We start from the raw sequence: 22,322 nt of genomic DNA on the forward strand, positions 1-22,322 counted from the left end.
GTCTGTGTGTACTAGTGATCAGTGATATATGTGCAGGAGGTGTCTGTGTGTACTAGTGATCAGTGATATATGTACAGGAGGTGTCTGTGTGTACTAGTGATCAGTGATATATGTACAGGAGGTGTCTGTGTGTACTAGTGATCAGTGATATATGTGCAGGAGGTGTCTGTGTGTACTAGTGATCAGTGATATATGTACAGGAGGTGTCTGTGTGTACTAGTAATCAGTAATATATGTACAGGAGGTGTCTGTGTGTACTATTAATCAGTAATATATGTACAGGAGGTGTCTTTGTTATCTATTGATCAGTGTCAGTGATATATATATACAGGAGGTATCTGTGTTCTAGTGATCAGTGATATATGTACAGGAGGTATCTGTGTTCTAGTGATCAGTGATATATGTACAGGAGGTTTCTGTGTGTACTACTGATCAATGATATATGTACAGGAGGTGTCTGTGTGTACTAGTGATCAGTGATATATGTACAGGAGGTTTCTGTGTGTTCTAGTGATTAGTGATATATGTACAGGAGGTGTCTGTGTGTACTAGTGATCAGTGATATATGTACAGGAGGTGTCTGTGTGTACTAGTGATCAGTGATATATGTACACAGGAGGTGTCTGTGTGTACTAGTGATCAGTGATATATATACAGGAGGTATCTGTGTTCTAGTGATCAGTGATATATGTACACAGGAGGTGTCTGTGTGTACTAGTGATCAGTTATATATATACAGGAGGTATCTGTGTTCTAGTGATCAGTGATATATGTGCATGAGGTGTCTGTGTGTACTAGTGATCAGTGATATATGTACAGGAGGTGTCTGTGTGTACTAGTGATCAGTGATATATGTCCACAGGAGGTGTCTGTGTGTACTAGTGTTCAGTGATATATATACAGGAGGTATCTGTGTTCTAGTGATCAGTGATATATGTACACAGGAGGTGTCTGTGTATACTAGTGATCAGTTATATATATACAGGAGGTATCTGTGTTCTAGTGATCAGTGATATATGTGCATGAGGTGTCTGTGTGTACTAGTGATCAGTGATATATGTACAGGAGGTGTCAGGGTGTAAAAGTGATCAGTGATATATGTACAGGAGGTGTGTCTGTGTACTAGTGATCCGTGATATATGTGCAGGAGGTTTCTGTGTGTACTAGTGATCAGTGATATATGTACAGGAGGTGTCTGTGTGTTCTAATGATCAGTGATATATGTACAGGAGGTGTCTGTGTGTGCTAGTAATCAGTAATATATGTACAGGAGGTGTCTGTGTGTACTAGTGATCAGTGATATATGTACAGGAGGTGTCTGTGTGTACTAGCAATCAGTAATATATGTACAGGAGGTGTCTGTGTGTACTAGTGATCAGTAATATATATACAGGAGGTATCTGTGTTCTAGTGATCAGTGATATATGTGCATGAGGTGTCTGTGTGTACTAGTGATCAGTGATATATGTACAGGAGGTGTCTGTGTGTACTAGTGATCAGTGATATATGTCCACAGGAGGTGTCTGTGTGTACTAGTGTTCAGTGATATATATACAGGAGGTATCTGTGTTCTAGTGATCAGTGATATATGTGCATGAGGTGTCTGTGTGTGCTAGTAATCAGTAATATATGTACAGGAGGTGTCTGTGTGTACTAGTGATCAGTGATATATGTACAGGAGGTGTCTGTGTGTACTAGTAATCAGTAATATATGTACAGGAGGTGTCTGTGTGTACTAGTGATCAGTAATATATGTACAGGAGGTGTCTGTGTGTACTAGTAATCAGTAATATATGTACAGGAGGTGTCTTTGTGATCTATTGATCAGTGTCAGTGATATATATATATACAGGAGGTATCTGTGTTCTAGTGATCAGTGATATATGTACAGGAGGTATCTGTGTTCTAGTGATCAGTGATATATGTACAGGAGGTGTCTGTGTGTACTACTGATCAATGATATATGTACAGGAGGTGTCTGTGTGTACTAGTGATCAGTGATATATGTACAGGAGGTTTCTGTGTGTTCTAGTGATTAGTGATATATGTACAGGAGGTGTCTGTGTGTACTAGTGATCAGTGATATATATACAGGAGGTATCTGTGTTCTAGTGATCAGTGATATATGTATACAGGAGGTGTCTGTGTGTACTAGTGATCAGTTATATATATACAGGAGGTATCTGTGTTCTAGTGATCAGTGATATATGTGCATGAGGTGTCTGTGTGTACTAGTGATCAGTGATATATGTACAGGAGGTGTCTGTGTGTACTAGTGATCAGTGATATATATACAGGAGGTATCTGTGTTCTAGTGATCAGTGATATATGTACACAGGAGGTGTCTGTGTGTACTAGTGATCAGTTATATATATACAGGAGGTATCTGTGTTCTAGTGATCAGTGATACATGTACAGGAGGTGTCTGTGTGTACTAGCGATCAGTGATATATGTGCATGAGGTGTCTGTGTGTACTAGTGATCAGTGATATATGTACAGGAGGTGTCTGTGTGTACTAGTGATCAGTGATATATGTACAGGAGGTGTGTCTGTGTACTAGTGATCAGTGATATATGTGCCGGAGGTGTCTGTGTGTACTAGTGATCAGTGATATATGTACAGGAGGTGTCTGTGTGTACTAGAGATCAGTGATATATGTACAGGAGGTGTCTGTGTGTCCTAGTGATCAGTGATATATGTACAGGAGGTGTCTGTGTACTAGTGATCAGTGATATATGTACAGTAGGTGTCTGTGTGTACTAGTGATCAGTGATATATGTGCAGGAGGTGTCTGTGTGTACTAGTGATCAGTGATATATGTACAGGAGGTGTCTGTGTGTACTAGTGATCAGTGATATATGTACAGGAGGTGTCTGTGTACTAGTGATCAGTGATCTATGTACAGGAGGTGTCTGTGTGTACTTGTGATCAGTGATATATGTACAGGAGGTGTCTGTGTGATCTAGTGATCAGTGATATATGTACAGGTGGTGTCTGTGTGATCTAGTGATCAGTGATACTGTATATGTACAGGAGGTGTCTGTGTGTACTATTGATCAGTAATATATGTAAGGAAGTGTCTGTGTGTACTCGTTATCAGTTATATATGTACAGGAGGTGTCTGTGTGTACTAGTGATCAGTGATATATGTACAGGAGGTGTCTGTGTGTACTAAGTAATATATGTACATGAAGTGTCTGTATGTACTAGTGATCAGTGATATATGTACAGGAGGTGTCTGTGTGTTCTAATGATTAGTGATATATGTACAGGAGGTGTCTGTATGTTCTAGTGATCAGTGATATATGTACAGGAGGTGTCTGTGTGTACTAGTGATCAGTGATATATGTACAGGATGTGTCTGTGTACTAGTGATCAGTGATATATGTACAGGAGGTGTCTGTGTGTACTAATGATCAGTGATATATGTACAGGAGGTGTCTGTGTGTAGTAGTGATCAGTGATATATGTACAGGAGGTGTCTGTGTGTACTAGTCATCAGTGATATATGTACAGGAGGTGTCTGTGTGTACTAAGTAATATATGTACATGAAGTGTCTGTGTGTACTAGTGATCAGTGATATATGTACAGGAGGTGTCTGTGTGTTCTAGTGATCAGTGATATATGTACAGGAGGTGTCTGTGTGTACTAGTGATCAGTGATATATGTACAGGATGTGTCTGTGTACTAGTGATCAGTGATATATGTACAGGAGGTGTCTGTGTGTACTAGTGATCAGTGATATATGTACAGGAGGTGTCTGTGTGTACTTATGAGCATTGATATATTTACAGGAGGTGTCTGTGTGTTCTAGTGATCAGTGATATATGTACAGGAGGTGTCTGTGTGTCCTAGTAATCAGTGATATATGTACAGGATGTGTCTGTGTACTAGTGATCAGTGATATATGTACAGGAGGTGTCTGTGTGTACTAGTGATCAGTGATATATGTACAGGAGGTGTGTCTGTGTACTAGTGATCAGTGATATATGTGCAGGAGGTGTCTGTGTGTACTAGTGATCAGTGATATATGTACAGGAGGTGTCTGTGTGTACTAGAGATCAGTGATATATGTACAGGAGGTGTCTGTGTGTCCTAGTGATCAGTGATATATGTACAGGAGGTGTCTGTGTACTTTTGATCAGTGATATATGTACAGTAGGTGTCTGTGTGTACTAGTGATCAGTGATATATGTGCAGGAGGTGTCTGTGTGTATTAGTGATCAGTGATATATGTACAGGAGGTGTCTGTGTGTACTAGTGATCAGTGATATATGTACAGGAGGTGTCTGTGTGTACTAGTGATCAGTGATATATGTGCAGGAGGTGTCTGTGTGTACTAGTGATCAGTGATATATGTACAGGATGTGTCTGTGTGTACTAGTGATCAGTGATCTATGTACAGGAGGTGTCTGTGTGTACTTGTGATCAGTGATATATGTACAGGAGGTGTCTGTGTGATCTAGTGATCAGTGATATATGTACAGGTGGTGTCTGTGTGATCTAGTGATCAGTGATACTGTATATGTACAGGAGGTGTCTGTGTGTACTATTGATCAGTAATATATGTAAGGAAGTGTCTGTGTGTACTCGTTATCAGTTATATATGTACAGGAGGTGTCTGTGTGTACTAGTGATCAGTGATATATGTACAGGAGGTGTCTGTGTGTACTAAGTAATATATGTACATGAAGTGTCTGTGTGTACTAGTGATCAGTGATATATGTACAGGAGGTGTCTGTGTGTTCTAATGATTAGTGATATATGTGCAGGAGGTGTCTGTATGTTCTAGTGATCAGTGATATATGTACAGGAGGTGTCTGTGTGTACTAGTGATCAGTGATATATGTACAGGATGTGTCTGTGTACTAGTGATCAATGATATATGTACAGGAGGTGTCTGTGTGTACTAGTGATCAGTGATATATGTACAGGAGGTGTCTGTGTGTACTTATGATCATTGATATATTTACAGGAGGTGTCTGTGTGTTCTAGTGATCAGTGATATATGTACAGGAGGTGTCTGTGTGTCCTAGTGATCAGTGATATATGTACAGGATGTGTCTGTGTACTAGTGATCAGTGATATATGTACAGGAGGTGTCTGTGTGTACTAGTGATCAGTGATATATGTGCAGGAGGTGTCTGTGTGTACTAGTGATCAGTGATATATGTGCAGGAGGTGTCTGTGTGTACTAGTGATCAGTGATATATGTACAGGATGTGTCTGTGTACTAGTGATCAGTGATCTATGTACAGGAGGTGTCTGTGTGTACTTGTGATCAGTGATATATGTACAGGAGGTGTCTGTGTGATCTAGTGATCAGTGATATATGTACAGGTGGTGTCTGTGTGATCTAGTGATCAGTGATACTGTATATGTACAGGAGGTGTCTGTGTGTACTATTGATCAGTAATATATGTAAGGAAGTGTCTGTGTGTACTCGTTATCAGTTATATATGTACAGGAGGTGTATGTGTGTACTAGTGATCAGTGATATATGTACAGGAGGTGTCTGTGTGTACTAAGTAATATATGTACATGAAGTGTCTGTATGTACTAGTGATCAGTGATATATGTACAGGAGGTGTCTGTGTGTTCTAATGATTAGTGATATATGTGCAGGATGTGTCTGTATGTTCTAGTGATCAGTGATATATGTACAGGAGGTGTCTGTGTGTACTAGTGATCAGTGATATATGTACAGGAGGTGTCTGTGTGTTCTAGTGATCAGTGATATATGTACAGGAGGTGTCTGTGTGCACTAGTGATCATTAATATATGTACAGGAGGTATCTGTGTTCTAGTGATCAGTGATATATGTACAGGAGGTGTCTGTGTGGGGCGGTCTTCTGTATACCGACTGATGGGATCCTGACGCACAGTAGACCAGTGCTGGGATCCCGACAGCCGGCATACCGACACTTATTCTCCCTCGTGGTGGTCCACGACCCCCCTGGAGGGAGAATAAAACAGTGTGGCGTGAGTAGCGAGCCACCGTGCCCGTAGCGTGGCAAGCGCAGTGAGCCCGCAAGGGGCTCATTTGCGCTCGCCACACTGTTGGTAAGCCGGCGGCCGGGCTCCCGGCGCCGGTATGCTGGTCGCCGGGAGCCCGAACGCCGGCATATCGTAGTGAACCCTCTGTGTGTTCTAATGATCAGTGATATATGTACAGGAGGTGTCTGTGTGTACTAGTAATCAGTAATATATGTACAGGAGGTGTCTGTGTGTCCTAGTGATCAGCAATATATGTACAGGAGATGTCTATGTGATCTAGTGATCACTGATATATGTACAGGAGGTGTCTGTGTGTACTAGTAATCAGTAATATATGTACAGGAGGTGTCTGTGTGTCCTAGTGATCAGTGATATATGAACAGGAGGTGTCTGTGTGATCTAGTGATCACTGATATATGTAAAGGAGGTGTCTGTGTGTACTAGTAATCAGTAATATATGTACAGGATGTAACTGTGTGTACTAGTAATCAGTAATATATGTACAGGAGGTGTCTGTGTGTTCTAATGATCAGTGATATATGTACAGGAGGTGTCTGTGTGTGCTAGTAATCAGTAATATATGTACAGGAGGTGTCTGTGTGTACTAGTGATCAGTGATATATGTACAGGAGGTGTCTGTGTGTACTAGTAATCAGTAATATATGTACAGGAGGTGTCTTTGCGATCTATTGATCAGTGTCAGTGATATATATATACTAGAGATGAGCGCCTGAAATTTTTCGGGTTTTGTGTTTTGGTTTTGGGTTCGGTTCCGCGGCCGTGTTTTGGGTTCGAACGCGTTTTGGCAAAACCTCACCGAATTTTTTTTGTCGGATTCGGGTGTGTTTTGGATTCGGGTGTTTTTTTCCAAAAACACTAAAAAACAGCTTAAATCATAGAATTTGGGGGTCATTTTGATCCCAAAGTATTATTAACCTCAAAAACCATAATTTACACTCATTTTCAGTCTATTCTGAATACCTCACACCTCACAATATTATTTTTAGTCCTAAAATTTGCACCGAGGTCGCTGTGTGAGTAAGATAAGCGACCCTAGTGGCCGACACAAACACCGGGCCCATCTAGGAGTGGCACTGCAGTGTCACGCAGGATGTCCCTTCCAAAAAACCCTCCCCAAACAGCACATGACGCAAAGAAAAAAAGAGGCGCAATGAGGTAGCTGTGTGAGTAAGATTAGCGACCCTAGTGACCGACACAAACACCGGGCCCATCTAGGAGTGGCACTGCAGTGTCACGCAGGATGTCCCTTCCAAAAAACCCTCCCCAAACAGCACATGACGCAAAGAAAAAAAGAGGCGCAATGAGGTAGCTGACTGTGTGAGTAAGATTAGCGACCCTAGTGGCCGACACAAACACCGGGCCCATCTAGGAGTGGCACTGCAGTGTCACGCAGGATGTCCCTTCCAAAAAACCCTCCCCAAACAGCACATGACGCAAAGAAAAAAAGAGGCGCAATGAGGTAGCTGTGTGAGTAAGATTAGCGACCCTAGTGGCCGACACAAACACCGGGCATTTCATCGTCTCGGCCATGACTAGTGGCAGCAGCTTCAGCACGAGGTGGAAGTGGATCTTGATCTTTCCCTAATTTTGGAACCTCAACATTTTTGTTCTCCATATTTTAATAGGCACAACTAAAAGGCACCTCAGGTAAACAATGGAGATGGATGGATTGGATACTAGTATACAATTATGGACGGGCTGCCGAGTGCCGACACAGAGGTAGCCACAGCCGTGAACTACCGCACTGTACTGTGTCTGCTGCTAATATAGACTGGTTGATAAAGAGATAGTATACTCGTAACTAGTATGTATGTATAAAGAAAGAAAAAAAAACCACGGTTAGGTGGTATATACAATTATGGACGGGCTGCCGAGTGCCGACACAGAGGTAGCCACAGCCGTGAACTACCGCACTGTACTGTGTCTGCTGCTAATATATAGACTGGTTGATAAAGAGATAGTATACTCATAACTAGTATGTATGTATAAAGAAAGAAAAAAAAACCACGGTTAGGTGGTATATACAATTATGGACGGGCTGCCGAGTGCCGACACAGAGGTAGCCACAGCCGTGAACTACCGCACTGTACTGTGTCTGCTGCTAATATATAGACTGGTTGATAAAGAGATAGTATACTCGTAACTAGTATGTATGTATAAAGAAAGAAAAAAAAACCACGGTTAGGTGGTATATACAATTATGGACGGGCTGCCGAGTGCCGACACAGAGGTTGCCACAGCCGTGAACTACCGCACTGTACTGTGTCTGCTGCTAATATAGACTGGTTGATAAAGAGATAGTATACTACTAATATTATATACTGGTGGTCAGGTCACTGGTCACTAGTCACACTGGCAGTGGCACTCCTGCAGCAAAAGTGTGCACTGTTTAATTTTAATATAATATTATGTACTCCTGGCTCCTGCTATAACCTATAACTGGCACTGCAGTAGTGCTCCCCAGTCTCCCCCACAATTATAAGCTGTGTGAGCTGAGCAGTCAGACAGATATATAATATATATAGATGATGCAGCACACTGGCCTGAGCCTGAGCAGTGCACACAGATATGGTATGTGACTGACTGAGTCACTGTGTGTATCGCTTTTTTCAGGCAGAGAACGGATATATTAAATAAACTGCACTGTGTGTCTGGTGGTCACTCACTATATAATATATTATGTACTCCTGGCTCCTGCTATAACCTATAACTGGCACTGCAGTAGTGCTCCCCAGTCTCCCCCACAATTATAAGCTGTGTGAGCTGAGCAGTCAGACAGATATATATAATATTATAGATAATAGATGATGCAGCACACTGGCCTGAGCCTGAGCAGTGCACACAGATATGGTATGTGACTGAGTTACTGTGTGCTGTGTATCGCTTTTTTCAGGCAGAGAACGGATTATATTATGTACTCCTGGCTCCTGCTATAACCTATAACTGGCACTGCAGTAGTGCTCCCCAGTCTCCCCCACAATTATAAGCTGTGTGAGCTGAGCAGTCAGACAGATATATATAATATTATATATAGATAATAGATGATGCAGCACACTGGCCTGAGCCTGAGCAGTGCACACAGATATGGTATGTGACTGAGTCACTGTGTGCTGTGTATCGCTTTTTTCAGGCAGAGAACGGATTATAAATAAAAGTGGTGGTCACTGGTCACTATCAGCAAAACTCTGCACTGTACACTACTGAGTACTCCTAATGCTCCCCAAAATTAGTAAATCAAGTGTCTCTCTAATCTATTCTAATTCTAAACGGAGAGGACGCCAGCCACGTCCTCTCCCTATCAATCTCAATGCACGTGTGAAAATGGCGGCGACGCGCGGCTCCTTATATAGAATCCGAGTCTCGCGATAGAATCCGAGCCTCGCGAGAATCCGACAGCGTCATGATGACGTTCGGGCGCGCTCGGGTTAACCGAGCAAGGCGGGAAGATCCGAGTCGCTCGGACCCGTGAAAAAAAACATGAAGTTCTGGCGGGTTCGGATTCAGAGAAACCGAACCCGCTCATCTCTAATATATACAGGAGGTATCTGTGTTCTAGTGATCAGTGATATATGTACAGGAGGTATCTGTGTTCTAGTGATCAGTGATATATGTACAGGAGGTGTCTGTGTGTACTACTGATCAATGATATATGTACAGGAGGTGTCTGTGTGTACTAGTGATCAGTGATATATGTACAGGAGGTTTCTGTGTGTTCTAGTGATTAGTGATATATGTACAGGAGGTGTCTGTGTGTACTAGTGATCAGTGATATATATACATGAGGTATCTGTGTTCTAGTGATCAGTGATATATGTACACAGGAGGTGTCTGTGTGTACTAGTGATCAGTTATATATATACAGGAGGTATCTGTGTTCTAGTGATCAGTGATATATGTGCATGAGGTGTCTGTGTGTACTAGTGATCAGTGATATATGTACAGGAGGTGTCTGTGTGTACTCGTGATCAGTGATATATGTACACAGGAGGTGTCTGTGTGTTCTAGTGATCAGTGATATATATACAGGAGGTATCTGTGTTCTAGTGATCAGTGATATATGTACACAGGAGGTGTCTGTGTGTACTAGTGATCAGTTATATATATACAGGAGGTATCTGTGTTCTAGTGATCAGTGATACATGTACAGGAGGTGTCTGTGTGTACTAGCGATCAGTGATATATGTACAGGAGGTGTCTGTGTGTACTAGTGATCAGTGATATATGTACAGGAGGTGTGTCTGTGTACTAGTGATCAGTGATATATGTGCAGGAGGTGTCTGTGTGTACTAGTGATCAGTGATATATGTACAGGAGGTGTCTGTGTGTACTAGAGATCAGTGATATATGTACAGGAGGTGTCTGTGTGTCCTAGTGATCAGTGATATATGTACAGGAGGTGTCTGTGTACTAGTGATCAGTGATATATGTACAGGAGGTGTCTGTGTGTACTAGTGATCAGTGATATATGTGCAGGAGGTGTCTGTGTGTACTAGTGATCAGTGATATATGTACAGGAGGTGTCTGTGTGTACTAGTGATCAGTGATATATGTACAGGAGGTGTCTGTGTGTACTAGTGATCAGTGATATATGTGCAGGAGGTGTCTGTGTGTACTAGTGATCCGTGATATATGTACAGGAGGTGTCTGTGTGTACTAGTAATCAGTAATATATGTACAGGAGGTGTCTGTGTGTACTAGTAATCAGTAATATATGTACAGGAGGTGTCTTTGTGATCTATTGATCAGTGTCAGTGATATATATATACAGGAGGTATCTGTGTTCTAGTGATCAGTGATATATGTACAGGAGGTATCTGTGTTCTAGTGATCAGTGATATATGTACAGGAGGTGTCTGTGTGTACTACTGATCAATGATATATGTACAGGAGGTGTCTGTGTGTACTAGTGATCAGTGATATATGTACAGGAGGTTTCTGTGTGTTCTAGTGATTAGTGATATATGTACAGGAGGTGTCTGTGTGTACTAGTGATCAGTGATATATGTACAGGAGGTGTCTGTGTGTACTAGTGATCAGTGATATATGTACACAGGAGGTGTCTGTGTGTACTAGTGATCAGTGATATATATACAGGAGGTATCTGTGTTCTAGTGATCAGTGATATATGTACACAGGAGGTGTCTGTGTGTACTAGTGATCAGTTATATATATACAGGAGGTATCTGTGTTCTAGTGATCAGTGATATATGTTCATGAGGTGTCTGTGTGTACTAGTGATCAGTGATATATGTACAGGAGGTGTCTGTGTGTACTAGTGATCAGTGATATATGTACAGGAGGTGTGTCTGTGTACTAGTGATCAGTGATATATGTGCAGGAGGTGTCTGTGTGTACTAGTGATCAGTGATATATGTACAGGAGGTGTCTGTGTGTACTAGAGATCAGTGATATATGTACAGGAGGTGTCTGTGTGTCCTAGTGATCAGTGATATATGTACAGGAGGTGTCTGTGTACTAGTGATCAGTGATATATGTACAGTAGGTGTCTGTGTGTACTAGTGATCAGTGATATATGTGCAGGAGGTGTCTGTGTGTACTAGTGATCAGTGATATATGTGCAGGAGGTGTCTGTGTGATCTAGTGATCAGTGATATTTGTACAGGAGGTGTCTGTGTGTTCTAGTGATCAGTGATATATGTACAGGAGGTGTCTATGTGTACTAGTGATCAGTGATATATGTACAGGAGGTGTCTGTGTGTAGTAGTGATCAGTGATATATGTACAGGAGGTGTCTGTGTGTAATAGTGATCAGTGATATATGTACAGGAGGTGTCTGTGTGCTCTAGTGATCAGTGATATATGTACAGGAGGTGTCTGTGTGTACTAGTGATCAGTGATATATGTACAGGAGGTGTCTGTGTGTACTAGTGATCAGTGATATATGTACAGGAGGTGTCTGTGTGTACTAGTGATCAGTGATATATATGTACAGGAGGTGTCTGTGTGTACTAGTGATCAGTTATATATATACAGGATGTGTCTGTGTGTACTAGTAATCAGTAATATATGTACAGGAGGTGTCTGTGTGTACTAGTAATCAGTAATATATGTACAGGAGGTGTCTTTGTGATCTATTGATCAGTGTCAGTGATATATATATATACAGGAGGTATCTGTGTTCTAGTGATCAGTGATATATGTACAGGAGGTATCTGTGTTCTAGTGATCAGTGATATATGTACAGGAGGTGTCTGTGTGTACTACTGATCAATGATATATGTACAGGAGGTGTCTGTGTGTACTAGTGATCAGTGATATATGTACAGGAGGTTTCTGTGTGTTCTAGTGATTAGTGATATATGTACAGGAGGTGTCTGTGTGTACTAGTGATCAGTGATATATGTACAGGAGGTGTCTGTGTGTACTAGTGATCAGTGATATATGTACACAGGAGGTGTCTGTGTGTACTAGTGATCAGTGATATATATACAGGAGGTATCTGTGTTCTAGTGATCAGTGATATATGTACACAGGAGGTGTCTGTGTGTACTAGTGATCAGTTATATATATACAGGAGGTATCTGTGTTCTCGTGATCAGTGATATATGTTCATGAGGTGTCTGTGTGTACTAGTGATCAGTGATATATGTACAGGAGGTGTCTGTGTGTACTAGTGATCAGTGATATATGTCCACAGGAGGTGTCTGTGTGTACTAGTGTTCAGTGATATATATACAGGAGGTATCTGTGTTCTAGTGATCAGTGATATATGTACACAGGAGGTGTCTGTGTATACTAGTGATCAGTTATATATATACAGGAGGTATCTGTGTTCTAGTGATCAGTGATATATGTGCATGAGGTGTCTGTGTGTACTAGTGATCAGTGATATATGTACAGGAGGTGTCTGTGTGTACTAGTGATCAGTGATATATGTACAGGAGGTGTGTCTGTGTACTAGTGATCAGTGATATATGTGCAGGAGGTGTCTGTGTGTACTAGTGATCAGTGATATATGTACAGGAGGTGTCTGTGTGTACTAGTGATCAGTGATATATGTACAGGAGGTGTCTGTGTGCACTAGTGATCAGTGATATATGTACAGGAGGTGTGTCTGTGTACTAGTGATCAGTGATATATGTGCAGGAGGTGTCTGTGTGTACTAGTGATCAGTGATATATGTACAGGAGGTGTCTGTGTGTACTAGTGATCAGTGATATATGTACAGGAGGTGTGTCTGTGTACTAGTGATCAGTGATATATGTACAGGAAGTGTCTGTGTGTACTAGTGATCAGTGATATATGTACAGGAGGTGTCTGTGTGTACTAGAGATCAGTGATATATGTACAGGAGGTGTCTGTGTGTCCTAGTGATCAGTGATATATGTACAGGAGGTGTCTGTGTACTAGTGATCAGTGATATATGTGCAGGAGGTGTCTGTGTGTACTAGTGATCAGTGATATATGTGCAGGAGGTGTCTGTGTGATCTAGTGATCAGTGATATTTGTACAGGAGGTGTCTGTGTGTTCTAGTGATCAGTGATATATGTACAGGAGGTGTCTATGTGTACTAGTGATCAGTGATATATGTACAGAAGGTGTCTGTGTGTAGTAGTGATCAGTGATATATGTACAGGAGGTGTCTGTGTGTAATAGTGATCAGTGATATATGTACAGGAGGTGTCTGTGTGCTCTAGTGATCAGTGATATATGTACAGGAGGTGTCTGTGTGTACTAGTGATCAGTGATATATGTACAGGAGGTGTCTGTGTGTACTAGTGATCAGTGATATATGTACAGGAGGTGTCTGTGTGTACTAGTGATCAGTGATATATGTACAGGAGGTGTCTGTGTGTACTAGTGATCAGTTATATATGTACAGGATGTGTCTGTGTGTACTAGTGATCAGTGATATATGTACAGGAGGTGTCTGTGTGCACTAGTGATCAGTGATATATGTACAGGAGGTGTGTCTGTGTACTAGTGATCAGTGATATATGTACAGGAGGTGTCTGTGTGTACTAGTGATCATTGATATATGTACAGGAGGTGTCTGTGTGTACTATTGATCAGTGGTATACTGTATGTACAGGAGGTGTCTGTGTGTTCTAATGGTCAGTTTTCCTATATAACTTTTCTCCTCAGTTACCTATTTGGGAAGCCTGTGAATGGAAAGGCATTTGCTCTGTTTGGGGTAAAGAGAGACAATGAAAAGAAAAGTATCACAGAATCTCTAAGAAGAATTCCGGTATTTAAATCTATTCTAATAATTCAGCCTTTCTAAACTACAATAATGTGTCATAATGCCTATTATTACAATACCTCTCGGCTTTGCTTTTTCTTCTTTGACTTATATAGTTAAAGGTATTACTGTATGTAATAGCTTCCCAGAGGGTAAAATGTTACTGTCTAATATGCTGCAGTCCAGTAAGTGGTTTCCTTATATGAATTAGTAGAACTATTATTCCATCCGGACCATGCTTCCAGGGGAGAGTGGTTACTTGTTATATACAGTGTTACAATCTTGTTGTTTACAGGATAACATGGATCAGAGTAAGCTGACACCAGGCTAACATTAACTCTAGCATTGTAATTGTGTTGCAGTAGAGGAGATGTAGCCACGTTCATCACGCTGCGATAACTGCATTCTGCATGGCATGCCGAGCTGCAGCTATTCGCAACTGGCGAACGCTCAATTAAATTCCTAATGGAGCAGTCGCCGACTGCAAATAGTCACAGACTGGCGTGCCGTGCAGCCAGCCGCCATACACCTGCAATTTTGCATAATTTCTCTTACGTCCTAGAGGATGCTGGGGTTCCATTTAGTACCATGGGGTATAGACAGGTCCCTTGGTAGCCATGGACACTTTAAAAGTTTAACAGTGTGGGCTGGCTCCTCCCTCTATGCCCCTCCTACCAGACTCAGTTTAGATAATGTGCCCGGAGGAGCAGGTCACAGCTAAGGGAGCTCCTGGGAGTGTTAGGTACAGGCAGGATGCTGGCCACAGCCTCCCTGCTTTGTGGGACATAGGGGGGGAGTAGGATCCAACCCTAGAGGTTAAAGGGCCCTATCTCCGCTGACAGGGCACTGAGCTCCTGAGGGTGATGATTGCAAGCCCACAGGGGCGACCGCTCACTCTTGCAGCATGGCCTTTACCCCCTAACAGACCCAGAATTAAGAAGAGTGGTGAGTATGACGCCGGCGGCCCGGAAAGCGGGTCGCCGGCGGGAATGGCGGCACAAGGGTGGGAGCGCAGCTCTGACAGGCTGCGCTCCGGAGGGCTCAGATGTACACTGTGTATGGCGCTGTGAGGGGCGTCCTGGGCCAGCGCCTATACCCTAAACTGGTCACAGAAGGCTACCAGGGACTAATACAACTGTTAGCTGCATATTACCTCAGGCCAGTAAAATACAATAAGTGCGGGAAGACGCGCCATTACAGGGAGGCGGGGCTTCTCAGAGCGAATCCAGCACTCACCAGCGCCATTTTCTCCCTGCAGATCACAGCATCAGAACGCTGACAGTGAGAGCTGCCCTCCACATAACTCCAGCTATCCTCTGCGGTACCAGGGTGTTATAGACGGGGGGGAGGAGTGTATTATTAGAACTGTTTACCCTATTAAGGTTACTCAGTCAGCGACGGGCTTTTATAATAATAACTGCCTACTGGGGCGCTGTGTGGCTGGCTCCTTATACTCTGAGACTCTATGAAGGTACTATGGGGGATTTACTGCTTTTGGATCCCAGGCCTCTTCCTCTTTGCGAGGACCTTCTGCAACAGGGGCCGTTCGCTTATCAAGACTTACCATGGCTACGTTTGATGGCATGGAGGTTTAACGCCTGATTTTAGCGTGGAAGGGCATTCCGAAAAAGGTCATTCCTACCCTGATACAGGCTAGGAAGGGAGTAACGTTTAAACATTACCATCGGATTTGGAAAAGGTATGTGTGTTAGTGTGAATCCAAGCAGTTTCCTACGGTGGAGTTTCAACTAGGATGGTTTCTCCTCTTTCTGCAAACAGGTGTGGATGTGAGCCTACGCTTGTGCTCCATAAAAGTCCAGATTTCGGCCTTGTCCATTTTCTTCCAGAAACAATTGGCTGCTTTCCCTGAGGTTCAGACTTTCTTGAAATAGGTTCTGCACATCCAACCACCATTTGTGCCGCCTACGGGATCTTAATGTGGTGTTGTGGTTCGAACCTTTACAGGAGGTTGAAATCAAGTTTCTTACTTGGAAGGCTGTCACACTGTTGGCATTGGCATCTGCTAGGCGTGCGTCAGAATTGGGGGCCTTGTCCTACAAGAGCCCGTATTCCATGACGATAGGGCTGAGCTCAGAAAGCATCAGCAATTTCTTCAGACGGTTATGTTAGCTTTTCATATCAACCAACCTATTGTGGTGCCAGTGGCTACTGACTCCTCAATTACCTCAAAGTCCTTGGACGTTGTGAGGGCTTTGAAAATTTATGTGAAGAGAACTTCTCGTCACAGGAAATCGGACGCTCTGTTTGTCCTTTATGCTTACTATCCAGTATGCTTATTCTACAGTAGGCCTGCCGGGTCCAAATTCTGTTAAGGCCCACTCTACTCGTAAGGTGGGTTCTTCCTGGGCGGCAGCCCGGGGTGTCTCGGCTTTACAGCTTTGCCGGGCAGCTACTTGGTCAGGGTCGAATACGTTTGCTAAGTTCTACAAGTTCAATACTTTGGCCTCTGAGGACCTACAGTTTGGTCAATCTATTCTGCAGGAGCCTCCGCGCTCTCCCTCCCATACTGGGAGCTTTGGTACATCCCCATGGTACTAAATGGAACCCCAGCATCCTGTTTAGCACAATTCTACCCTGTTACCAGGAATGGGAGTCACGCTACTTAAAGAAACATTGCAACTTCCAAAGTACCAAAAGTCTCAATTTAGCTCAATTTTTAGTGCATATGCTTTGATTTTATTGGATCTAAAACTCTCTTGCATGTGATCTTTCATCCTAGCCCATGTCCCTTCATTGTAATACTATACCCTACAGGGGTTAAATACTATACCCTACAGGGGTTAAAGTGAGCCACTTGGAGACGGAACGCAGTTCTGCCTCCTCCGGCTCACCTAACCCGCTGTGTGCCGCCGCTGCTGTAAGATGCTGGGCGCCCGCTGGGATTGCGTTACCAGCGGGCGCCTGGCGGTAGCTGGAGGAAAGAGCTCAGTACTGAACTCCGGCTTCCGGCTCTGTCACTGTGCGCTATGGGAGAGACATCTCATAGTGCTGAGGAGCGGGTGCCGGAAGGAAGGACTGCAGCGGTCTGGGAGCAGGGATCAGTGAGTATGGTGATTTTTTTTTTTCCTATGTGTGGCGGCGCTTCCATTGGGGGGGGGGGGCATTACTACTGGGGGCTTTACTAATGGGGGGGCATTACTAACGGGGTCTAACTGCTGGGGCCAACTACTGGGTGGGGGGCATTACTACAGGAAGGGGGGCATTACTACTGTAGGCAAACTACTGGGCGCATTACTACTGGGGGTGGGGGGGGCATTACTATTGTGGGCAAACTACTGGGGGCATTACTACTGGGGGTGGCATTACTATTGTGGGCAAACTACTGGGGGCATTACTACTGGGGGGGCATTACTATTGTGGGCATACTACTGGGGGCATTACTAATGGGGGCTTGCTGCTGGGGGCAAACTACAGGAGGGCATTACTACTGGGGGTATAACTACAGGGCATTACTACTTGGGGGCAAACTACAGTGGGGCATTACTACTGGGGGCTTAACTACATGGAGGCTAACTACTGAAGGCATTAGTAATGGGGCATTACTCTTGGGGGCATTACAAACGGGGGCATTACAAACAGGGGCATTACCTCTGGGGGCATTACAAACGGGGGCATTACTAATGGGGGCATTACTAACAGGTGCTTACGACTGGGGGCATTACAAACGGGGGCATTACTACTGGGGGCAAACTACAGGAGGGCATTACTACTGGGGGCAAACTACAGGAGGGCATTACTACTGGGGGCAAACTACAGTGGGGCATTACTACTGGGGGCTAAACTACATGGGGGCTAACTACTGAAGGCATTACTAACGGGGGCTTACTACTGGGGGCATTACTACTGGGGGCATTACTACTGGGGGCATTACTACAGGGGGCAAACTACAGGAGGGCATTACTACAGGGTGGCTAAACTACTGGGGGCATAACTACAGGGGTTAAACTACTGGGGACATTACTACTTTGGGGCAAACTACAGGAGGGCATTACTACTGGGGGTATAACTACAGGGGTATTACTACTTGGGACAAACTACAGGGGGGGCATAACTACAAGGGTTAAACTACTGGGGGCTAAACTAAAAGGGGGCAAACTAAAAGGGGTCATAACTACAGGGGCTGAACTACAAGTGGTCAAACTACTGGGGGCATTACTAACGTGCAAACTACATAGGGGCTAAACTACTGGTGTCATAACTGCGGGGGCATTACCACAGGGGGCATAACTACTGGGGCTAAATGACTGGGGGCATTACTACAGGCAACATTACTACTGGGGGCATTACCATTAAGTGCTTTACTACTGGGGGCACTACTAATGAGGGCATTGTAAAGGGGGCACTTCATAAGGGGCATCACTCCTGGGGACATAAGAGGCACTACTATTGCGGGCATTGCATAAGGGGCACCACTACTATGGGTTCTATATAAGGGCCACTACCAGTAAAGTGGACATTGCATAAGGAGCACTACAACTGTGGGCATTGTATAAGGGGCGCTACTGCTGTGGGCATTGTGTATTATGGGGTGCTACTACTGTGGGCATTGTTGCTATTGTGTGACCACGCCCCTTTTTGAGTTCACGTCCCCTTTTCTGGTGGCATGCGCCTACGGCGCCGCGCAATAGCTTTACTTATTTTTCTTCTTGGGGAGGAGGGTGAGTTCCACCACCTCTCTAGGACCAATTTAAGCACTGATACCCTATAAACAACAATCTATACGGTCTCCACCTAAGTGGAAGGACAAAATGGATAGAGTTATTACAGATCCAATTGCACAGTATACAGGCTGAGTGACCATGTCACATGACACCAGTTAGCAGGGGCATAGCCAGGACTTTGTGGGCCCCATAGCAACATTGTAAAAAGGCCCCTGTCCCAATGCTTCTACGCCGCTCTGCAACAGTTGTTAATGTTATGACCCATAATAGTGTCCTACTGTAGTTAATTTTCTGAACCAAAGTAGTGCCTTAGCCTATTTTATAAACCATAGTGGTGCCCTAGTTCCTGTTATTTCACATTGTTGGTCTGCCAGAACACATGATGCAACACAGGACCCTCAATTCACTTTATGACATACCTTGCCCCCAATTCATATTATGCTACACTATAGTGCCTCAACTTCCTGCTGTGCCACAATACAGGTCATATGATGTAACGTTTTAATGCCCTTCAGTTCATTTTATATTACATTACAATGAGCAGGACCAGGGACGTAACTACTGTAGATATATTGCAGGCCTAAAGGTAAAAGTGTGTAGGTGCCTCTATGTACAGATGTATCCAATCTCATCGCACCCAAGGCATGGCTGCATGGGCAACAAATGGCATGCTGTGCCGTGGGTGCAACTTAATACATTGGGCTGCAACTAGCCGCAGTCCAATGTATTTCCTATGCATGCATCATAGAACATGTGCACACTAGCCATGCCAGCTCTGCAGCAACTAGGATGCTCGGTGGCAAATCTGAGTGCGGCTACATCTGTACCACCCAGTCGTAAAAACTGTATAAAGCACATGTAACCTTAACAGGGAAGGTGGGCCCCTCTCAGCTCTAGGCCCCATAGCAGCTGTACTCTCTGTACCTATGGCCCCTGTATATAACACATGTAACTGTGACAGGGAAAGCAGGCCCTTCTCAGCTCTGGGCCCCATAGCATCTGTACTCCCTGCATCTATGGTAGCTACGCCCCTGTATATACCACAAGTAACTGTGACAGGGAAGGTGGCCCCTCTCAGCTCTGGGGCCCCATATCAGCTGCACTCCCTGTACCTATGGTAGCTACACCGCTGTATATAACACATGTAACTGTGACAGGGAAGGTGGCCCCTCTCAGCTCTCGGCCCCATAGCAGCTGCACTCTCTGTACCTATGGTAGCTACACCCTCGTCAGTAAGAATTTTTTGCCAGTGATTGTACCTAGTGAAACTGTGTTCATTGACTAACTAGTTATTCATCTAGCCATACTCTACATCTGACTGATCATAATATAACCTCATTAGGGCACACACTAAACAATTTGTGCCAAATTTAGGATAAAGGTTCGACAATCCACTAACAATCAAACTATCTGTGTCTTTGGGTATCTTCACCTTTTGGGTTCTTTTCCCTCTAACTGGAATTTGTATGTACCAGATATCACAAGGTGAAGGTACTGCCACTTTGGAAAGGAAAGACCTAGTGAAGTACTTCCAGGAGGCAGAAGACATGCTGCAATGGAGGCTGTATCTGACTGTCACTGTCATCACTGACTCAGGTAAGATTGGGAAATACTCTCATTTATAGTGCTCCTTCATCACATTGAGGTCTTATTTATCAACAAGTGATAAGAGTCATTGTGAATGATAAAACTTGTTGTTCATGATACATGGTCCTCCAGCCAATCAGCTCCCAACTGTCATGTGTTTGAAAACTAAGAGTTGGGATCTTATTGGCTGGAGCAATTATATATCTGTCAGAGGGTGACAGGTGTGGAATGTGTGTAGGTGTATATTGTAATGTGTAGAGCTGGACACAAGTATGTAATGTATACAGAGGAAGACACGTGAATACTGTATTGTGTACAGTGGGTTACAGTTGCTTAATTTGTACAGCTGGAGACAGGTATGTAATGTGTACAGAAGTAAATAAGTGTATAATGTAATGTGTACAGCTGGAGACAGGTATGTAATGTGTACAGAAGTAAATAAGTGTATAATGTAATGTGTACAACTAGACAGGTATGTAATGTATACAGAGAGTATCAAGTGGATAATGTGTACAGGGGTACAAGTGTATAATGTATTGTGTAAAGAGGGTGTCAGGTGCAGCTGCACATATTTACATACAAATATATGCGGGTGATAGTCAGTGGCAAACGCAGGATTTGCATGGGGGGGTTTCCAGAACTGGGCGGAGCCAATCACAGGGGTGCAGACTGAGGTGACCCAGTATATGCTGGGTCCGTAAAACTAGTGTGTCTGTGTGTGTGTATATATATATATATATATATATACACACACACACATACACATATACATAGCATATTAAACATGCATACATATATGTACACACATACAGTACACATATATATACACATGTATATATATATATATCTATCATGTGTGTGTGTGTGTTTATATGTATGTATGTATATACATGTGTATATATGTATGCATATGGATATATATGTACTATAATTAAAATAAAGTAAACTTTTATTGCACTTACAAGTGCCACCAGGAAGACAGCAGGCTGCAGAGGACGCTAGACAGCCATTAATAATACTCATGCAGCTAAAATTTTAGTGGAGGCGGGTTTCTGGGTGCTCGGAAACCCCCCCTGGGTGCGCCACTGATAGTGTGTGACACCCTGGTACCAGGAGCAGTGTAATAACTTTGCAGGTGATGGTGGGTGACATCCGTGAGCTTGCCGGAGGGTGCGAGTGTTCTCTTCTTATGTGCCTCCCTCTCTGCTCCCGGGGCTGACTGACCCTAACCTTCCCTCCCCGCAGCCTAACCCTAACCTATCCCCCCCCCCGCAGCCTAACCCTAACCTATCCCCCCCGCAGCCTAACCCTAACCTATCCCCCCGAAGCCTAACCCTAACCAAACCCTAACCTATCCCCCTCCCGCAGCCTAAACCTGACCTATTTCCCCCACAGCCTAACCCTAACCTATCCCCCCCCCCCGCAGCCTAACCCTAACCTATCCCCCCCAAGCCTAACCCTAACCTATCCCTCTCCCGCAGCCTAAACCTGACCTATTTCCCCCGCAGCCTAACCCTGACCTATCCCCCCCGAAGCCTAACGCTAACCTATCCCCCTCCCGCAGCCTAACCCTGACCTATCCCCCCCGCAGCCTAACCCTGACCTATCCCCCCCGCAGCCTAACCCTGACCTATCCCCCCTGCAGCCTAACCCTAACCTATCTCCCCCGCAGCCTAACCCTAACCGACACGCCAAACTCTGGCTGTTTGCTACTCACTACAGTGCATTAGGCCATGGGTGGCTGGCTTAGACGTGCACAGGATCTCAAAACTGGGGAGTGTGGGACATACCTCCCTCCCCCAACACAGACTACTTCCCTGATCTTCTCAT

At 43.9% G+C, this 22,322-nt stretch overlaps 1 protein-coding gene across 2 annotated transcripts in view; it reads left to right on the top strand.

The window, feature by feature from the left end:
* The window catches only part of LOC134936125 (complement C3-like), a 674,806-nt gene that overhangs the window by 235,532 nt on the left and 416,952 nt on the right, over window positions 1–22,322 (top strand). For both annotated transcript variants that reach the window (XM_063931038.1, XM_063931039.1), the window contains exons 8-9: window positions 14,127–14,229; window positions 20,381–20,501. In XM_063931038.1, coding sequence (XP_063787108.1) covers window positions 14,127–14,229; window positions 20,381–20,501 — 224 coding nt within the window. The remainder of the gene's footprint in view (window positions 1–14,126; window positions 14,230–20,380; window positions 20,502–22,322) is intronic.

The sequence above is a fragment of the Pseudophryne corroboree genome, chromosome 6 (assembly GCF_028390025.1).
Source record: "Pseudophryne corroboree isolate aPseCor3 chromosome 6, aPseCor3.hap2, whole genome shotgun sequence".
NCBI lineage: Eukaryota > Metazoa > Chordata > Amphibia > Anura > Myobatrachidae > Pseudophryne > Pseudophryne corroboree.